At 59.6% G+C, this 19,946-nt stretch overlaps 4 protein-coding genes across 7 annotated transcripts in view; 1 reads left to right on the top strand and 3 right to left on the bottom strand.

Annotated features, from left to right (window-relative positions):
* GRIN1 (glutamate receptor, ionotropic, N-methyl D-aspartate 1) overlaps positions 1 to 2,112 on the top strand; it is a 38,484-nt gene extending 36,372 nt beyond the window's left edge. For all 4 annotated transcript variants that reach the window (XM_010564631.1, XM_010564629.1, XM_010564630.1 and 1 more), the window contains one exon: positions 1,747 to 2,112. In XM_010564631.1, the coding sequence (XP_010562933.1) occupies positions 1,747 to 1,815 (69 nt within the window). In that variant the 3' untranslated portion in view covers positions 1,816 to 2,112. The remainder of the gene's footprint in view (positions 1 to 1,746) is intronic.
* A 4,418-nt stretch (positions 2,113 to 6,530) lies between these two features.
* On the bottom strand, positions 6,531 to 8,505 carry LRRC26 (leucine rich repeat containing 26). Its single transcript, XM_010564652.1, is given in 3 exon segments — positions 6,531 to 6,811; positions 7,757 to 8,354; positions 8,356 to 8,505. Coding segments are annotated over 3 exon segments (1,029 nt in total).
* A 4,046-nt stretch (positions 8,506 to 12,551) lies between these two features.
* RNF224 (ring finger protein 224) lies at positions 12,552 to 13,049 on the bottom strand. The gene has a single exon (XM_010564651.1). The coding sequence runs from the start codon at positions 13,047 to 13,049 to the stop codon at positions 12,552 to 12,554; it is 498 nt and encodes a 165-aa protein (XP_010562953.1).
* Positions 13,050 to 19,031: 5,982 nt separating this feature from the next.
* On the bottom strand, positions 19,032 to 19,415 carry CYSRT1 (cysteine-rich tail protein 1). The gene has a single exon (XM_010564624.1). It carries the CDS (start codon positions 19,413 to 19,415, stop codon positions 19,032 to 19,034), a length of 384 nt encoding a protein of 127 aa, XP_010562926.1.
* Positions 19,416 to 19,946: the final 531 nt, after the last annotated feature.

The raw sequence follows: 19,946 nt of genomic DNA, 5'->3' as shown, positions 1-19,946 counted from the left end.
TAACAAAGGACTTTTCTTCTGCCCATTCCTTTTCATATCTCAAGTTCCTCCTTCTTCTCCACCAGTGAGTCACCCAGCCTCTCCCTTTCCCAGTCGCCTCTCCTCCCTGTGGGGATCAAGCCCCGTCCCACAAGCACACGCCTCCCAGCCATTTTGCTACAGAAAGGAAAGATTGCATTTAGCTGGAATCCTAGGTCTTCGCAAGGAGGGGGCAGCTGCACCCATTTCGGGGAGAGAGGGGCATTTTTTGGTGGACCAATGAATAGCCACAAAAAGCTCCCCCCAGGGTGGCAGAGCGACTTCAGGATCACCTCAGCCGTTCCCTGTGCAAACAGACGATGGCCAAGGTGTTACCACTTAGCAAAGCAAGGCCATAGCAAGGAATTTCTCAGAGGCTCCATTTTAATATAAGCTAGTCCCCTAAATGAAAGAATGATCCCATGAGATGCTCCCTGGGTGTCAGCATGTCCCAAGCACATGTACCGGAGAGACGGGAGCATGTTGGCTCCCGCCCCTGCCCGAGCAGCTCCCCACCGAGGGGTCCCAGTGAAGCACAAAACTGGGCAGAGCAGGGCAGCCCCGAGGACCCCATGCAATGCTCGGGGGAACCCCAGACCTCCCCGTGGTGGGAGGCACGGTGTAGAGCCACGCAGGGTAGCCACAGTGCCAGAGCCGCCAGCAGCACCACGGGGGCCACAGTCACCACTGACCAACGCAAGACAGGTAAAATTCCATCACCGAGGAGCCCCCCCAAGAGCCCAGCAAAATGGCAGCCCTCCTGGGTAGCATGGTGCAAGGGCTAGGCAAATGTCACTGGAGAGGGTCCACGTTGCAGCACACAAGACCCACTGAGACCCTTTCCTGCCCCGGCACTAATTTAGGTCCCCAAACAGCAGCGCGAGATGCTCCATGCCACCCGCTCTCACAGCAGGGCTTCCAGTTCAGGGTCTGGAGTTAAGAGAGGGGAACTGGGAGAGGAAGGGAATATGGAAGGAGGAAGGGAGAAAATAACTGCCCAGTTGTAAATCCCTGCCTGGGGAGGAAGGACGTTTTTTTTCTTGCCTGTTGAAGGGTATTTCTGCTCTCCCCATTTGTTTGCTGGTGGAACTGTGGCTGGGGAGGTGTCTCCCAGGGAGTGTTTGCCAAGCCCCCCCATCCACAAGGAGCGCAGAACCCCGAATCCAGGCCACATCCCCAACACAGGCTGTACTTTCACATTAGCAATTGACACTACAGTTTATTGCAAGTCAACCACACCACACATCTCCTCACCTGCATGAAAGGATAGTCAAAGCAGAGTCATTCAAGCAAGGAGGTGAAACGCCCTGGCCTCAAAGCACAGCTTGATCTGGCACCAGAGAGATGCCGAAACCCAGCCAGACCCTCCAAACACAGGTTCAGCCGTGGGCTGCGCTGATGAGTCACAGCCTTTGTCTTGTAGCTCTCCCAGAGCAGAGAGGGGCTCGCTCAGCAGGCGACCCGGCTGCCACGCTCTGCAGAAGCTGCACCGTGCTGCTGGGCGTCCTCCCTGCCTAGCTGTAGGGTGCTTGGAGAGTGTCTGCAACGACCTCTGCACAAGCATGGATTGCATTGGGAAGGGGACCTCAGCCAGCAGCAGGTTTTGGGCCGTTGCATCACCCCCAAGAGATATCCTGTAGGGACACATGTGATGTAAGTAGAGGTGGGGGCAAGTGCCAGAACTGCCTAACACTTCTTTCTCCTTGTCTGTGTATTTGTGTGTTGCAGCAATATCATCCCACCGACATCACTGGCCAGCTCAACCTCTCCGACCCCTCAGTCAGCACTGTGGTGTGACCTTCTCCCCGGGGGCCATCAGTCCTTGCCCAACACAGTAGGAAGGCACAGCCAGGACTGCCTTTCAAGGGACACTGATGGGTTCTTCTGGGTGAGATGGGAGGAAAGCATCCTTCATCCATACACAGTGACTTCATTGTATATCTCCCTCCCTTCCTAGGCCTGCTGCCATGCTCATGCCCCAGAATGCACGGCAGAACCAGGACATGGTTTGGACTTCACTGTACAGAGATAATTGCTTCCAACCAATGCTGTTGATAATCAGTATTGCCACTGACAGGCTACGTGCAAGGGGAAAGGACTTCGAAAGGCACATGGTGCCTGCTCTCCCACGGTAGCAGGGAAGAGCTGGTGCCAGACTACAAACGTGCTTCACTTTGCAGGCTTCAGGCTTCTCACCACATGCACGGCCCCTCAGCCATGTGTTCCACGTTTACCACCACCCTGGAGGGCTCCAGTGCAACATGCTCATGGTCCCGAGCAACTGGAGCAGCAGAGGCAGTTTGGCAGGTTGGGCACGTGTTACTGTTGTTCCGAGTGACCCCCACCTCTGCAGCAGGGGCTGGAAGATGTGTGCTCTGCTCCTCACAGGGGATGAACCCCCTGTTCCTCCCTCCCATCAGCCCATGGCTGTGACTTGGCTCCTGTACGTGATCTGTTTGCAGCAGGAGTGCTCCAAGCCCTGCAGCCCATGCTCCTGTGCTAAATGTGGTACTCTGGAGCTCCTAACATGCTGTCAGCCAAGATCCTGGCTCCCCACCTCTCCTGCACAGAAGGCATCCCCAGGACCTGGCCATGGCCAACATGTAGCTCTCACACCATGGCTCTCCTGGCCAGGAGCATCTCCATGGTAAATGGATCTGGATTGTTACATTGACTTTTAGCCAAGCTCCACACTGCCTCAGCACCAGCAATGCGAGGAGAGATGCTGCTGGCCAGCTGTGGCTTGCTGTGTGCTGCAGTGTCCGCAGCAGCCACCCAGCCTGTCTGCAGTGTCAGCACACTGCAGTGGGCACTGGCAGCTTCCCTGCCACACTCACCTCCAGTTCAAGCTTGCCAGCAGCTCCTATGGCAGCCGTGAAGCCCCAGCTCACATGGCTGCATCTGCCTGAACCTGGAAACTGGATCCCCGTTCAGCAGAAGGGAACCAAATGAGACAGGCCGATGCCATTCCTCCCCACAGCTTCGTCCCCTCAAGCATATGTGCCCATGTGCCAACATCCCTGAGCACTCTCCCAGTGGGCACTGTGAGTGGGTGCAGAGACACCAGTGCCGGGGAAGCATCTGGCACCAGCCAGGCTGGTGGTGAGCTGCTACAGCACACACACAGGCAACATCGCATCCCGCCTCCTGCGAAGGCAGAAAACCCACCTGCAATGTGGTACCAAGCCCCAGCAGCATGAACTGCCCTCTCCTTGCCCCAGCCAAGCAGACAGGGCTTCCCCCAAGGGTCGGCAGCCTTTGCAGGCAGGATTTTCAGACGGCAGCTGAGGTTTGTGAGCATTGTCCCACTGACTGCAGTGGCTCCATCAAGTTCATCTCACTCCAGCTGAGAAATTGGACCCATTCTACTTTATATGTCAATGTAACATTAATACCAAGTTTTTGCAAAAGCTAAGTAAAGTCTAGACTGGATCATGAAGTGGTTTATTTCAGTGCCATGTGCCTCTTTCCGTCTCTGCCTTCTGGCAAAGCTGGCAGGGAGCCCCGTGCTGAATCAGAGCCTCACCCAGCACTGCTGCAGGGTTTGCAAACAGTAAAATGTGGAGGGATGGGAAGGGACGGAGAAGTCAGCAGGGAGAAAGGCCAGGAGCTGCAGGGAAGACTAGGAGGGAAGGGGCATCACCGTTCTGGGATGCCAAGCTGATGGACGGCCTGAACAGCCAGTGTAGGGGGACAGGCCTGGCAGCAGGGGGCTGGGGACAGCCTGAAACTGTCCAAATGCCAGCACTGTGCCAGCTGGCTCTCACCCACCTCCACCCAGGGCAAAACAGTCCCCTGCCACTGCTGTGCTTCCCAGCTCCTGGGAGCCAGCGTGGGGCACTGCCAGTGGGGCTGGCCTTTGGGAACAGAGAACTGACTGCAGGGATGAAGGCATCTGGGGAAGTCCCCACACATCAGCCTATCTGTAGGGAGGTGCCCCAAGGCAAAACAGAGAGGCAGCTCCCCTGGGCTGAAATGAAGCAACATCACTCATTCACAGCATGCCTCCCATGTGCTGAGACCACTAGCCCAACCTCCATGTGGGTCTCAGCCTCAGGATGATCTGGGAGGAGGAGTGAGGCTCAGGTGGCCAAGCAGGATGACAAGCAAGGTTCTAGCTCCAAATGGGAAGCCCAGGCCTTCTCAGGAAGGACAGAGTGCTGTCACTAGAGAGGGTCTGGGAGAGCTGGGATTGCTCCTGGGAAAGGCGCCATGCAAGGGGCTGATCCTGGCAGAGGTCCTGCAGCCATCCCAGGTACAGGGCTGGTAGCACTGGAGGAGCTTCTGCTTTCACCAGCATCCTGCAGCCCTTGCACCCCTCCCTGGGGAGAGGCACTGCAGGAAGAGCCGAGCAGGAATCAAGCAGTGTGGCAGCACATTGGGTTGGTTTCTCTCTTGAAAATAAAAATGGGAGCAAGCCACAACTGAGGTGACATTGGTTTATTCTCTGCATGATATATTTAATCCTTGCCAAGAGCTTGCCAAAGGATGCCTTGTCCCCTGCCACATCGCTGCCTTGTCCTGCAGCTCTTGCATGGGCAAGAGATTGAGTGAACAGGGGGAGGCTGGTGGCCACAGTCATCTCACTGTGGCTCTAACTGCCTTGCAATGGGTAAGAACTCATGCCAGAAAGGGCTGTTGCTCCTCCTTGAGATATGTTTTTGTCACCACAGCTTGTGCTTTCCTCTGGAGCACAGCTCCAGCCGCTTCCAGGCCATCACCCACTACACTCACTAAGCATTTCCATGAATGCAGTGGAGAAGCATTTCCGCTGGGAAGGGCAGGAGGCAGCAGGGCAAGGAGATGCGGGGGCAGCCCCAGCCCCTTTTTGTGGGTGATGAGAAGTGAGGCGGCAGCAAGGGCTGCAGGTTCTGTGCTGTAAACCCACATGGGCTTTTTGTCTCCACTCCCATCACTGAGCTAACCCTACACCTTGGCCTTGGATGAGCTTTAGCCTAGGGGAAAAGCTGTTAGGGGAGGAACCGCCATGCAGCCTCACACATCCTTTGGCAGCCCATTTGCCAAACCACATCAGGGGGAGCTTGTCGTGGTTTAACCCCAGCCAGCAACTAAGCACCACGCAGCCGCTCACTCACTTCCCCCCCATCCAGTGGGATGGGGGAGAAAATCAGGAAAAGAAGTAAAACTCCTGGGTTGAGATAAGAACGATTTAATAGAACAGAAAAGAAGAGACTAATAATGATAATGATAACACTAATAAAATGACAACAGTAGATTGAAATGTACAAATGAGGCGCGGGGCATTTCCCCCCCCCCCGCCGCCCGACCCTCAGCCAGTTCCCGAGCCACGATTCCCTGCCCCCACTTCCCAGTTCCTAAACTAGATGGGACGTCCCATGGTATGGAATACACTGTTGGCCAGTTTGGGTCAGGTGCCCTGGCTGGGCATGAGAAGCTGAAAAATCCTTGACTGTAGTCTAAACACTACTGAGCAACAACTGAAAACATCAGTGTTATCAACATTCTTCACATACTGAACTCAAAACATAGCACTGTACCAGCTACTAGGAAGACAGCTAACTACATCCCAGATGAAACCAGGACAGAGCTCAAGGCTTTGTCTCTTTCCAACCCTCAGCCTAAACCTCAGCCTCACCCTAGATCTTGGTTGTTGGCTGAGCCTTCTCAGCACCAGCAGCCCTGTCTCAAGGAAAAAAAAAAACAACAGAAGAAACATCATGCAACCTGCCCTGTTCTGGCAGCGCATGGAGGGGTCTGGGGCTTTCTGAAAGTCCCATGGAGGCTCTGGAGTTCCCCAAAAGCACCCAGAGATCTTCAGGTGCACCAAAAGGCACACGGAGAGCTCTGGGGCACACCAAAAGTCCAACCAATGCCTTTCAGGACACATAAAGCCAAATGGGTGGCATTTGGATGCAGAAAAAGCCAAGCCAAGGGGTCTTGAGGGCACAGAATGGCACGCTGAGGCTGCTGGGGTCACTGAATGGCAGATGGGGAGTGCTGGGTGGCACCCAAAGACCCAAGAAGGGCTTTGGGGCAAACTGAAAGGCACGCACCAAAAGGCAAATGAAGACTCCTGGGGTGCACTGAAAGGCACCCAGAGGAGTATGGTGTGTCCTGAGATGCATACAGGGGCTCCCAGGATGCACCAAAAGGCACACAGAGGCATACAGTGCATCCTGAAATGCACACTGAGGCTCCTGGGCAGCAGGGTCAGGGTGAGCTGGAGGAGAAGGATCATCTGCCCCCCACCCCCAGGAAGGGGATGTGCAGGTCTGAGGGTGGCCTGGGGCAGCCTCCCAAAACACTGAGAGCAGCTGTGGTTAGACTGTGCCCTGCAGGGGGGCTGAGCTGGGGGCTGCTCCCCCCAGGCTGCGGGGCAGAGGGAGTTTGGCATCATCTCGGGGGACTCTGGGAGGAGGAAGAAAAGCAATTTCCAGAACAGACCATCCTCTCACTGGTCAACAGGGAAATGTTGGCAACAGGGGGATGCAGCCAGCTGGACAAGAGCATGGACCACAGCATGCCCAGGGCTAAAGCCTGGTCACCCTGCCACAGCGGTGCCTGCAGATGCCAGGTCTCCTCCAGAAGTGGGGTTCCTTACACAGGTTGTGGTAAACCACTATGATGGAGCCCATGAAGGTGCAGAAGAAGATGCTGGCCATGAAGGAGAACGGTCCAATGATCAAGAAGGCGATGTAGTGCTTGGCAGACAGTAAGGTCTCCTGACATTGCCTGAAGGACTCATTCCTGAAGGCCATGACTGGATACTTGTTCACCTGCTCTGGGACTCTGCAGAGGAGCAAACTCTTCTCTGGAAAAGAAAAGCAGCACTGATGGGCACACAGGACAGCTGGGACAAGGCAGGTGTCAAGGACAGAGGGGATTGCAGGGCTGTATGGGACAGACAGGACCAGGGCAGGAGGACAGGGTTGACCAAGATCACCCAGGGCAGGGTACAAAGAAGGGGAGCGGTGAGGATTCAGGATTCATCTATGTCCTACGCCCCGGGGAGTGGGATGGGATGGGGAGGTGAGCACAGTGCTGGAGGGGGCACTGGAAAATAGGTTTGGTGTGGGGTGGTAGATGGGGCAGGCAAGGTGGAGGGCCTTGTTCCCAGGGGACAGATGTGGGGAGCAGTGAGCAGCCAACCTGGAGATGCCACAGAACGTCCCAACCAGCACAAGTGACAGGTGCGCACCCAAGCTGGAAGCAAGCAGGAGTGGGTGGCAGCGGAGGGAGAGACCTTGCTCGCAGACCTGTCTCTCATTGAGGTTCACGAGGGAAGAAATGCAGGATCAGACCCACATTAATGAAAGCATTGGGGAAGGGGCTGAAGGCACTGAATCCCAGCTGGTCAGCGGTGATGCTCACGCTGATACCCAGGCTCTTCTTGCCCCCTCAGGTGCCCATTGTCTAGCATGCCTTGCCCTCAGTGTGGCAGGACTGGTGCCACTGCTGGGGACAGCGCTGGGTGCCCATCACTGGGACATTGCCCAGCCCTCCTCTCCAGGCAATCCCTGCTGGTGACCAAGGGTGGGCACCAAGTACCAGACCCAGGGATGCATCCACCCAAGCAGACACAGGAGCTGCCATGGCCTGAGAATGGGTCCTGAGGAACCTCGCTGTACCCCCACAGGCATGCAAGCCCACAGCTGGCTGGCAACAAGGGTGCTGGGTCCTGCCTCAGCCTCAGCAGGGTAACCTGCCAGCGTGAAGCAGGTGGGGGGCTTGGGGACACGGTCCTCTGGGCACTCACCTTGCACTTTTTCCCTGTTGTGGCTGAGCCAGTGCCAGAGGGGCAGGATGCCGCAGCTGCACACCCAGGGGTTGTCCTGCAGGAGGAGGGCTTGGAGCTGGGGCAGGGCGTGCAGCACCCCAGGATCCAGCTCCCCCAGCCTGTTGCTGCCCAGGTTGAGCGTGGTCAGGCTGGTGAGGGGCAGGAAGGTTTCGGGGTTCAGCACAGTTAAGTAGTTGTTGCTGAGGTCCAACTCCTGCAGCGCCCCGAGCCCCACCAGCGCCTGGCTGTGGATCAGCTTCAGGCGGTTGTGGGGCAGGCTGAGCAGCAGCAACCCCGACAGGGGAGGGAAGGAGCGCGGCCCCAGCACGGAGATGAAGTTGTAGCCAAGCCACAGGGTGCTGGTGTTGGTCGGCAGGCTCTGTGGCACCTTGCGGAGGGCATGCTCGATGCAGTCCACCTCCCCTGAGGAGCAGCGGCAGGCGGCGGGGCAGGCTGGCGAGGGCAGCGGGTGCAGGAGAAGCAGGCAGGCTAGCATGGTGCTGGGGCCCCTCCAGCAGCCCATGGCTGCCCACTGAGGTGGCGAGGGCTCCCCGACCTCCGGTGCTGGGATTCCCCCACGGACAGGATCCCTAGTGCCTGTCACCTTGCCCAGCCACCCGTCCCTGCCCGGCACCCTCGGCTGAGCCCAGCGGTGCCAGGTGGAGGTGCTGGGCAGTGCCTGGCTGCAAGGGGAGCAAGTGGATGTGCTCGACTCCCTGCAGCTGCATGCATTCCCCTGCTTGCCACCACCCTCCGTCTGCAAACCCAGAGCAGGCTGCACTCCCGGCCTCGGTTTTCCTTGGGGTGGAGCTGCACTTTTTTCAGCAAATATTTTTGCAGTGATGCCTGTCCTGGCAAGGTGCAGAGCCGTGCCCTTGTCCCTCCCTCTGCCAGGCACTGCTCCAGCCAGGTAAGCAGCCAGCTCTGCACAGCCTGGGATTAACTGCTTGTGTGTGCTGCAGGCTGGAGAGCTGGAAAAAAGCAAAACCAGATGCATCTCTTGGCTTCCATCCTCCCCACAGGGCATCACCATGGGTATGCTGCCTCACCAGCCGTGTACAGAGGGGTGTATGGACCCAGGACCCCCGCAGCTGGCTGGGGTGGGACAAAGTTAAATCATATGATCAGCAGGTCTAACCCCATCTTCTGTGCTGGCCCACCAAGCCCAGAGGTCCTCAATGGCGAGCTCTGCTGGGAGCCATGGGCCACCCTGCTGAGCCCAACCCTTGGCCAGGCTCTGTTTGCCCCTGGCAGGAGACTGTAAGCTATGCCAAAATGAGGAAGGTTGGGATGTGACTCCCATGGGCCACCTTCCTCCTCCCCAGCAGGATCACACATCTGCAGGCATGCTGGGGGACACCCAGGAGCCCCCGCATGGGAAAGGTGAGCTTGCTGGGCTGCAGCCACCCAAAACTTGTTTACCCACGCCCCAGCACAAGAGCAGCAGTTCGAGAGGGCTCAAAGTCTGCCTCCACCCTGTTTACACCTGCTCCATTTTCAAAGCTGCCTGAAGGCCCACAGCAGAAGGCTGGAGAGGAGAGGTGTCACCTCCCAGCATCCACCATCCCTGGTGGAGCTCAGCGGACGCTGGGGGAGCAGGTGACACGGCCGGCAGCACCTCATCCCACTCACAGCCCAGAGCAGGGACCCAGAGCAGAGACACCATCCTCCACTCACACCCTCACAACTCCTGTCCCATTTAGGACCCCGGAGGAATCCCTGGCACCTCTGCCCCACGACCAAAAGGCTAGAAGAGCAGCAAGGCAGCACATGGCTGCACCCCAGGCCAGGACCGGGATGTTCCCAAATCTGGGGCAGAAGCAGCAGGCAGGCAGTTTATTAATAGCATCCAGAGGAGCTTTGGTTTGTTTATCTATCCTGCAGCACTCAGTTTGCTGCATTAATCCCCATCTGGAAATAATTCAGAGGAATCCTCCAGCCCAGCCCAGCCCTGAAGCAGGGCACAAACCCGCAGCCACGTGGAGCTGCAGCATCAGCTCATCCCACAAGCAGCCGCAGGGTATATGGGGACCTGAATTTTTAGGGAGCCCTGTCCCAAAATGCTCTTCCTCCCCAGGGCTTGCATTGCCCACTGCCTGCGGTCACCTGGGATCAGGTGAGAAGTGCAAAATTAATTGGGGAAAAAAAAATACTAAAAGGCCATTTCCAGCTTTTGTGCACAGAGAGCCCAGGAGGCTGCAAACCCTCATCTCAGCTCCTCTGCCAGCCCTTTGCTGTCACCCTGCTGCATACCCCCATGGCATGCAGCAGGAGAGATGTCCCCAGCATCCTGCCTGCTAGGGACACCATGGAAGTGCAAGGCTGGTGCTGGTTGTGCCTGGCCCCACTCCTGTTTTGCATACATTGATTGCACCCCACTGCAATTGCAGGCTGGTGGCCCTTTGGGGTCCTGTACCCAAGCAGTGCCACCACTGTTCCTTCACACACGCTGCCAGTGCTTACCAGAGCATGGTTCCCTGTCACTGCCCCCTTTTCTGGAATGGGGGGACCCAGCACCCTGCAGGAAGAGCCCAGGTCCCTGTCCCCAGCCAGGGCTGCACCCACCGGTGCCCCACTCCCCCGTGGTGATGCCTCCTCCTGCAGTTGTGGACTCCACATAAAACAGCGCAGCCTGGCCCCAGGGCCAGCACCAGGAGAGGCTGCTCCGAGCACATACTCTGCAAGGACAGCTTGGGTGTTCTCTGCTCTGTGATGGAGGAGTCCTCCAAGGCACAGGGCTCAACACCAGCCCTGCTCTGGCCAAGAGGGCTAAATCAGGATGCCCAGCCAGCGTGCCAAGACCGTTCCCACAATAAAGTAATGGAGGGACAGATAAACTCCTTCAGAGCCCAGCCACTGGCTGGGAGCAGCAGGGACATGCACAGAGGCACACGGCAAGGGCCAAGCTTCACAGCTTGGTTCTGGTGCTGGGGGATTGCAGTGGAGCAGGAGTGGGAGCATGGAGGCAAAGCCCCGGGGCATAGGGACAGGGAACCACAGGTCTTTGTTACCTTCCACCACGGAAAAGCTGGGACCCAAGGTGCCAGGCTGAGCACAGAGTCCTGCTGGCGCCTTTGTACGGAGCTGTGCCCGGAGCCAGGATGGGCCCATCACACTCTTTCCACCACCACCTGTGAAGGATCTGGGGCAAGTGAGCCCCTGGGCAGCCATAGGGGTGCACAGGAAGATGGAGGGGAAGGTGCTTTAAGACTTTATGTCAGCTTTTATCCCACCCTTGTAGGCTTTAATTTACTGCATGTTTCCATGTAATTAAAGATCGGAGGCAGGCAGATGCCCACCCCAAGGAGTCCCTAAACCACACCACGCTTCTGCTGTCCCCCCTGGGCACCTCTGCCCTGGGGCATGCCTGGTGGCCTTGCTCCCATGGCTGGAGCTCCCCAGGTTGGGCTGTGCTGGGCACATCTCAGAGCTCTGACTTTTTTATAGCAGGTGACACCAAGTGGCAGAATTGTGCATGGGCGCTGTGCGTGGCGTGGGTGCCATGCACGGTGTGGGTGCTGTGTAGAGCGTGGGTGCTCTGTAGAGCATAGGTGCTGTGCACAGGGTGGGGTGCTGTGCATGGAGGGAGTGCTGTGCATGGCATGGGTGCTGGACTCCTCTGGCTGCAGCCCTGGCACCCAGTTCAGGGGACAGCCAAGCACCAGGACTGCCCAGGGCACAGGTTGGGGGTCCCCTGCTGAAACCCAAGGCGCAACCAGTGGTGCCTGATGCTGGGACATTGCAAGAGCTCATGAACCACATGGAAAACAGATACAGAAAGAGGTCTCTGAGAAAGGACTGTAAGACCTGCCCAGGCAATGCCAAGCCCTGCCCAAGAACTGTATTAACATCACCCTGGCGCACCCCAGTCCTTCTCCATTTGGCCTCTGTTAAACTCACTCCTGGCTGTTTGGGCTCTTGTTCTTGTGCTCCCTGTTCAGAGTCAGGCAGGGAAAGCCATGCAAAGACACAACCTGAAAAAACAGCAGAGGAGCTTCTCCACAGGCTGCATCCAGGTGTGCAGGTAGGGAGGTGGGGAGAGGGTCAGGCAGAAAAACCAAACCTGGCACAAGCCATGGAGCACAAGGTCAAGCAGGAACTCCTGTGGGCTCTGTCATCCTCAATTTCAACTGTCCAGCTACCCCAATGCCCAAATTTCTCATGCAATTGGCCAACAGAACAAACACTTAAAGCAAAGCAATCCAGCAGGGCAGGTCACTTCTCCCAGTCCCACCCCAACCGCAGGCAGGGCTCTCCCTGGGCTAGCCTGAGGCTTTCCTACAAATACAATCAAGACATGCAGCCCAGCAGGGCCAACACAGCGTTGTTTAATAGGCGTGAAGCTTTTGGGGTGCCACACACTCCCCGGAGCATCGTTGTGCTATGCCAGGTTCCTGTGTCCCCTGCCTGGGGGATGCTCAGCAGAGGGTGTCCCTGCTGCAGAGCCACATGCATGGAGAAACCGGGCATGAGCAAGCCCTGGGCACCAGGGGACATCCATGATGGTTGGTCCAGGTTTCTGAGTTGTCAGAGGGGTGGGTGGGCAGGATGAGGGAGTGGTGGCATCCTCCCCCCCCCCCATAGCATCCCAAATCCCAGCAGGATGGACAGCAAGCCCTGAGCAAGCTGAAGCCCTTCCCAGGCTGCCAGCACAGCCCCATCACTACTGTCCACATGTGGGCCTGGGGCATGGTGTGGGGTCCCCAAAAATGGTCCCAGACTGCACCCCAGAAGGTCAGTTGCCTTCACACTGCCAGCAGCCCCTTCCTCATGCTCAGCTCTCAAAGGCCGCCGTCACCCCACAGCACAGGCAGAGCTGGCAGCAGCTGTGTCGGGGGAACGGCACTGGAGGCACCGCGTCTTGGCACAGCACCGCCGGCTGCTGGGTGACCGCCTTCTCTTTGCATGAGCCCTTGGTGGCCAGGTCAGGCTGGGACCTGCCGGCCACCTGGGGATGCTCCTTGTCAGCCTTGACAGCAAGGAAGGTGGCCAGGTCGAGGTCGAGCATGGCAACGCCGCCGCGCGGCGTGGGCGTGTTCTGGCGGCACTGTGGGCAGGGGATCCAGCGCTGCTCATTGGCGACGGCGTCGAGGCGTTTCAGGCAGGCTTGGCAGAAGGTATGGCCACAGTAGAGCCGGCGCGGCAGCCGGCCACACAGGTCGTAGGAGGAGTAGCAGATGATGCACTCAACCCGCTGGCTGCCCCGGCTTGAGTGCACCCTGACACACAGCCCCGCGTCCTCTGCCCGGGGGCTGCCACCAGCTTGGGACATGCTGGGGAGGGGAAGGCAAGAGGAGCCATCAGACCCATGGCCCGGGTGTGGGATGCCACCTCTGAGTGCATCTGATGCCTGGGAGATATGGGGACCAGACCCATGTGGGGGGTTCCCAGGGGCATCAGGCTCCCTGCCTAACATCCCTGCCTGCCCCATGGGCAGCCCTGCCTAGAAAAGCAGGACCCTGACACTACAGATGGCTCTGCTGGCATCCAAGGGGGATGCGTTTCCCCTGGTGCCACCCTGCATCTCTGCTGGGAGCTCTGCCAAATGCCCCTTATGTCCCATGGGGGATCGGAACTGGTTGGACCTCAGCAGCCTGCCCAGGCTCTGGGTTGGTGAGGAATACGGGGTGGGCAGGAGTATGTCAGCTGGGTGAGCAGGGGAGCAGCATCCAGAGGACCAGGCAGTGCCACAGCTTTGCTCCTTGCCAGCCCCGGGCTGTGCCAGGCCGCCATGGCACCGCTGTCAGCAGCAGGGGACAAGGCAGACAGGCTGGCAGGGAGGAGTTGAGGGGTCCAGCCTTATCTTAAGGGGGGGTCTGGTACCCACCAGCATGCTTGCAAACCTCTCCTGGAGGCCACCAAGACCCCACACCCTCTCTACAGGTGACCTCAAGCATTTTGATATACAGGCATCCCTCTCCTCCCCTCCTCCCCTGTCCCCCATCCCTACCTGTCCTGAGATGCTCCCCCAGGGCCTCAGGGTAGGTGGCAGAAGAGCTGTGCCATCCCGGGGGGCTGTAGCAGTCCCATGGGGAGCATCGGGGGCCCGAGCGGCCAGCAGCTCCCCAGCCAGGTCGCAGCGGTTGCTGGTGGCTGTGGTAGTGGGAAGGGGCTCACCTTTCAGGGACAGGCACGCTATCGGATCTGCTGCCAGGAAGCCAAGCCTGGGGGATTGGCTTACAGGCACCCGGATAACAAAGACCTCTGAAATCTAAGCCCCGGCAGTGGTGATTAACCATCCATTTCTGCTTCATTAGCAGAAGAAACTGTCCCCATGAGGCCAAGGAACTCTGGGCTTCACTGTGGGCAGAGAGGATTTGGACATCTGGGCAGCAGTGGCAGAGTCTTCCACATCCTCGGCCACCCCCCATGGCCAAGAACATATGGGCAGATGTTGGCCAGCAGAGTCACCCCATCACACTCCAGCCCACACATCCCCAGGTGGTCCGGGCTATGGGGACGTCTGCAATCAGAGCGGGAGGGCACAGCGAGGCTCCAGGCTTGCAGGGGTGGAGGGGCTGGGGCTGGCACAGGGACACTGAGGTTCCAGCCTGGTCCAAGCTGGCAGTGCCCACATGTGGGGTCATGCTTCTCGTTCGGTGCCTGAGCGTGACCACTGCCATAGACGTGTCCGTGACCTGCCCTGCTCTTCCAGCTGGGGCTGCAGGCTCTTGCGTTGCAGGCTGAGTTACCCTTGGCTCTGCCAGGACCGATGCTCATCACCAGGCTGGGGACAGCCCAGCACCCCTCGGTGACGCCTGCAAGATTCATGACAATGCATGATCCAGGGGAGGTGACAGCACCAGGGCGGTGGCAGACACAGTCCCCACAGCTGCCAGCCCCCTGCCCGGCCCTTGGTGCAGCAGTAATGCCACAGCCTCCACACAGAGCGTGCTCTGGGCAGGGGAAGACTTAAAATGGGGAGTGTGGTAGGGGGATGGATCCTGGACCAGGATCCTGGAGGAGAAAAGCACATGCTGGAGCCAGGGCTGGACTGCCAGGACACTCAGCAGCATTTCTGCGTGGGAGCAGGAGAGGGCAGCAGCTCCTACTCCAGGCAGGAGCAGGCAGCAATGCAGGCAGGGAGACAGGCAGTACTCTCCTGTGCTGCCTGCTTATCAAACATTTCAGCAGCCCTCGGGCCATGTTTCCAGCACTCCTCGGCAGCAAGAATTGGGGGTTTTGGAAACGAAGAGCCACAGGGTCACCGGGCTCTGCAGAAAACTCGACCCCTTGGCGCCGGTGCTCGGGAGCAAGGCAGCAGAGCCGGCAGCGCAGCACTTTCGGGGCCACAGTGGCCATATCCTGACAGAGGATCCTGATACATCCACAGTCACAGGTTTCCCCAGGCAGTACACACAGGGTGCATGTGCCCATGGGTCCCCAGGCACAGGGATGGCACCCCACGGCAGGGTTTTGTCCTCTCCTTGCTGGGCTGGCGGCAGGCAAGGGATGGCAGGGCAGCCAGCTTGGGACAGGGCTGTGCCGGCTACCTCGGTTTTGGCCAAAGCCACTGGCAGAGGTGGGGGCAAGGGCCGTGTGCTCTGGGCAGATCAAGAACCAGCTGTGTGGGATTCCTGCTGTGCCCTGGCATCTCAGGGTACCACCCTGCATGCATGGGGGGTGGGTGGCAGCACCCTGGATGCCAGTAGCCAGGGCAGAGCTGGTGTCCAGGTGGGCACAGCGTGCTCCCTCCAAGGCTGTGTGCCCAGGGGCATGCAGGCAGCTGGATGCCGGGGGATGTCCAGGCATGTCCCAAAGCTGGCAAGAAGTCACTCTCCCACCCAAAGTACGTTGGTGGCCTGACTTCACCTGCTGCAGGGCGAGGTATGGAGCAAGCAGGTGTTGGTCCCTTTGGGCCATAGAAAGCCCTGCCCAAAAAGACTATATGGGTGGGAGGGATGGGCTTGGCTCCATGCACAACTGGGGGTACCTCTGGCACTGCCCAGGGGCAGTGCCCCCCCCCCCGGCTGCCTCTCCTTGCAGAAATGTGCAGACATACACACTCATGCACCCTGCCTGCTCTCCTACCCCACTCCAGCCCCTGTGCATCCCCTGCCCATCAGCCCTCGTGTCCGCCTCCCAGGTGCCAGCAGAGCTGCGTCCCATCGAGGGGTTGTGCCCAGCTGCCCTCGGCCACTTCTGCCCATTGCATGCAAGTCCCTGGTGCAGGGCAGTGCACCCCAGCTTACCCACTCTGCACCCCGCAGGCAGGGCTTGGGGTGGGGGGAGCCCTTGGTGGGCTGTGCATCTGCCAAGCCACGCAGGGTGACACCAAAGGGGCATGCTGCTTGAAACCAGCCTTCAGCCCCAGCTGGGCTCCATAAGCCCTGCCAAAACACCCAAACCCGGGCACAGGGAAGGTGTATCTGCAATCAGCAGCGACACGCATGGGTGGGAAATGTCTTTTCCTGTTCCCAGGACTCATCATCAAGAGCTGCAGGGACCTTTAGCACAGCAGGGCAGGGAGTGGCACCTTCAGGGGAGTGCAAAGGTCTGATCCAGATGAGCCAGAGCCATGCATCACCATCCACACTCCAGACGCAGGAGGTGGGTGGCAATCACACAGCACAACCCTCTGCACCCCTGAGCACCCTTCGAAGATGTAACACACCCAGGGCACACACATAGGACCCTGCATGCAGCTGCCCATGTCACCCAGAGCCCTGTCAAGGTCTGGGGAAACAACCTGTGCCCTCCCCTGCTCACACCCCTGGCTTTCCTGCTGCCTCCAGCTTAATCATTGCCCAGGTGTCTGGCAGGCAGCGCTCTGCCTGGCCTCTCCCAGCTTGTTTGCCATCACCCCAAGGTTAGGCAGAGCGAAGGGCAGTGGTGACACACAGCACTGCTGGCAGATGCTGTACCCTGCCAGCACCCTGCCCGGACCGGGCCAGCACATTCCTCGCACCTTGGCCCCTCTGCTGATGCCAGCCCCACTAGTCCCAGGGCCCTGCTGAAGGCACCACACACCCCTTGGGGACAGTTTTCCCTCCCCAAACCGTGTTTGTCCCCGCAGAGCGCGTCAGACCCCCAGGGCACTGAGCAGCCTCAGCGGGATGCGGGTTTCAGTCAAGCCAACATGGTGACGCCGCATCCCTGCGGCAGGGCAGTCCTGGCGTCGGGGCCACAAAAGCAAACAAGGGGTGGATCTGCCCATCCCCATGCCAGCACTGCCCGCGGTCCAGTCAGGGCGAACAAGAGCACTGCTTGTGCAGGGCAGCATGGGGCTCTGTCCCTGCCAACGTCCTCCTGAAAGCTGCACACCCTCCGGCCACCCACAGGCATGGGACCTGGGCCAGACAGAGGGGTCAGAGCAGGGGGGGCAAACTGGCAGGGCTCTGCCCTGCACCTCTGCCAAGCCACTGCCACCCCAGCCCAGAAGCTCCCAGGGGTGGTGGGATTTCAAGGGTGGTGGGCTTCCAGGCAGTGGTGGGCTCCCAGCGATGGTGGGCTCCCAGGGGTGGTGGGCTCCCAGGGGTGGTGGGATCTCAGTGGTGGTGCACTCCAAGCAGTGGTGGGCTCCCAGTGCTGGTGGGCTTCCAGAGGGTCGCAGCCAGGTGGGGCAAGGCCACAAAGCCCACCCAGCTGGCCCAGCCAGGAACCTACCCTTTCCCCAGCACCACACCCCCACCAAAGCCATGCTCTCTCTTTCCAAAAGACAGGACAGCCATCCAGCTTGGCAGGGTCAGGCTGAGCACCAGCCAGTGTCCCCAGGCGGGCAGGAGCAGGCTGTACTGGAAATTCCTGGGCGAGGGGAGCGTTGGGCCCAGGCTGGCAGCAGGGCAGCAGGCAGCAGTGAGCTGAAGAGCTCAGCGTGCCACTGCTGGTGCAGCAAGTCAGCAGTGCAACAGTTAAGCCTGGTTTTGAGGGGAGAGGAGAGGGCTGTGTGTGCCCTGCACTGCCCTTACACAACCTGCCAGGATAAGCAAGAAGTAACACGGGAATCCCGGAAAACCCAGGGTGGAGGGAAGAGGCGTACCTTGGCAGGGGAGGAGAAGGCTGTAATTCTATTTGCAGCACCCTGAAGTCATCTGCTAAAACACGCGCTCTTGCCAAGCCCTTGCCCCTGCAGACCAAGCAGTTCCTGCAGCAGCCGCGGTGCTTACGCAGCTGCCGCCTGGCAGCACAGCCGCCCATGGGACGCCAACACAACGGCGGGCTTGTTCCAGGTCAGCGGCAGCAGCCCCAGCCGAAAACCCAGCCTGGAGCCACCCCAGCATGCTGCGAAGAGGCCAGCAGGCTCCTCACTCACCTTCCTCAATGCCCAGGGGGTTGCAGAAGGCAAACCATGGGGATCTGCATCCCAAATGGGGTGCCCCAATGCCACCCCACTGTTGGAGCTGGGCCGGCCCTCCACACTGGACCCTGCCCCAGGGCGGTGGGGAGCCCCAAGCTGGGATGCGGATGGGGTGAGGGGTTGTGCCCAGTGCCCTGCAAACATGGCAGGAGGAACCGAATGGGGCCAGGGGCTTCGTGACACTGGGATCTTAACACCCACACCCACGCTGTGCCATCAGTTGCCTCCCTGGACCACTGCCCAGCACTCTGCCATGCTTTGTCTGTCTGTCTTTCCTGTCTCCTTCCCTCTGTCCCATGGGCAGTATGGTGAGGAGGAGCGGTACCCAGCCGGAGCTTGGCCCAGGGTGCTGCAGCATCCCCGTGATGCTGTGGGTGGGGGTGGCCGCTCAGTTCTGGGGAGGTGGGTCCCCATCCTGGCTGGGGACACGTCCCTGGCTCCTCTCCACCACTCCAAGACAGCGATGACGATGCGCTCCTCTGCCACGCACACAGGGCTGCCATCATCCAAACCTACCCTCCATCAGGTGGGCAGTGCCTGTACCTTCCCCAGAGTTGGAAGTTTCCCAGCAAGGGCAGACTGGCAGGGTCAGTGTACAGGATCACAGGCTCCAAGTGCTGCCCCATCCCCAGTGTAGGCACTTCTCGGTGGTATCTGCATTGGCACAGATCATCCTCAAGGCTCCCGGGCCTCAGCGGGGCAAGGGGGACTTGTCCTCCTCCCCCACGCCCCAGAATGGGCTCTCAGGACCTGGCAGGTGCCCATCACTGGCATATCTGGCTGCAGAGCTCAGGGGAGAAAAGCAATGGCAGAGTCCAGCCAGTGCCACCTCCCAGCTGCCAGCTCTGCCGGGCGCCAGGGCAGCTCCATGGGGTGCCCAGGCTGGGCAGCCACATCCCCATGTGGCCACCTGACCCGATCCCATGGTCAGCACATCCCACGGGTGCAGCAGGGCCCTTAGGAGATAACACAACAGCACTTTCTGCAGCAGGGGCAGAACTTGCAGCAGCCGCATCCCCTGCTGGCCTCGCACTCCTGGCCCTTGGGTGGTTTGTCCAGGGTGATGGTGTAGAAGGAGTCGGGCGATTCCCTGTTGGGCATCCTCAGGCTGGCATAGGGGTTGTAGGGATGGGACCAGGACTTCTCTGTGGAAATGGTTGGGCTGTTGCAGCTGCCAGTGGGGTCCGCCTGCTCCTCCACGCCGTAGGTGGGCACAGCTGCAGGGTTGGCAATGATGGTGGGCTCATCCTTCAGGTAGCGAGTGATAAAGCTTTGCTGGAACTGGTCCCGTGGGATGTTGACACTGGCATAGGGGTTCTTCAGGCTGACGCCACGATCCATGTCCCTGCTCCTTGTCAGCAAGCGTGGCCTGGCTGGCATTGCCTACCTCCCATGAGACAGAGACCCCATTAACCCAGGGTGTGGGGGGTGTCAGTGCCAGGGTTGTTCTCATGGCACGGAGAAGGGACCCCCGGCAGACCCCACTGGTTTGGGACCAGGGTGCAGAGCTGTGGTCCCCCCTCCCTGCCAGCCCCAGGGGACCCTGACATGCAGCCCGTACGCTTTGGCCGTGTGGCCCTGATGGCAGAGCCAGGAGGGGAGGCAAGAGAGGGTGACACCTGGGCAGGGAGACATGGGGGTGGGCAGGGTGCTGGCGGGGCGGGAGGGGGTGCTGGGTGGGAGACAGTGGGCAGGTAGGGCAGTGGGGTGGGGTAGGAGCTTCTGGGGGGGAGAGAGGTCTCAGAGGTGGGGGACAGGCACTGGGGAGAGGAGCAGGGAGAAAAGGGGTATGGGGGGAAGGAGAGGCAGAGGCAGGGGAAGGAGGGGACAGGACAGGGGCAGTAGGGAGAGGGGCAGGGACCGGGGCAGGCG

This window comes from Haliaeetus leucocephalus, unplaced genomic scaffold (assembly GCF_000737465.1).
Source record: "Haliaeetus leucocephalus isolate CR32 unplaced genomic scaffold, Haliaeetus_leucocephalus-4.0 Scaffold183, whole genome shotgun sequence".
Lineage (NCBI taxonomy): Eukaryota > Metazoa > Chordata > Aves > Accipitriformes > Accipitridae > Haliaeetus > Haliaeetus leucocephalus.
The sequence above is the reverse complement of the archived record's forward strand: the minus strand, read 5'-3'. Positions and strand labels throughout refer to the sequence as shown.

Coding starts and splice junctions, on each gene's coding strand:
- RNF224 (XM_010564651.1), bottom strand. CDS start 13,049: ATGTCCCAAGCTGGTGGCAGCCCCCGGGCAGAGGACGCGGGGCTGTGT.
- CYSRT1 (XM_010564624.1), bottom strand. CDS start 19,415: ATGGATCGTGGCGTCAGCCTGAAGAACCCCTATGCCAGTGTCAACATC.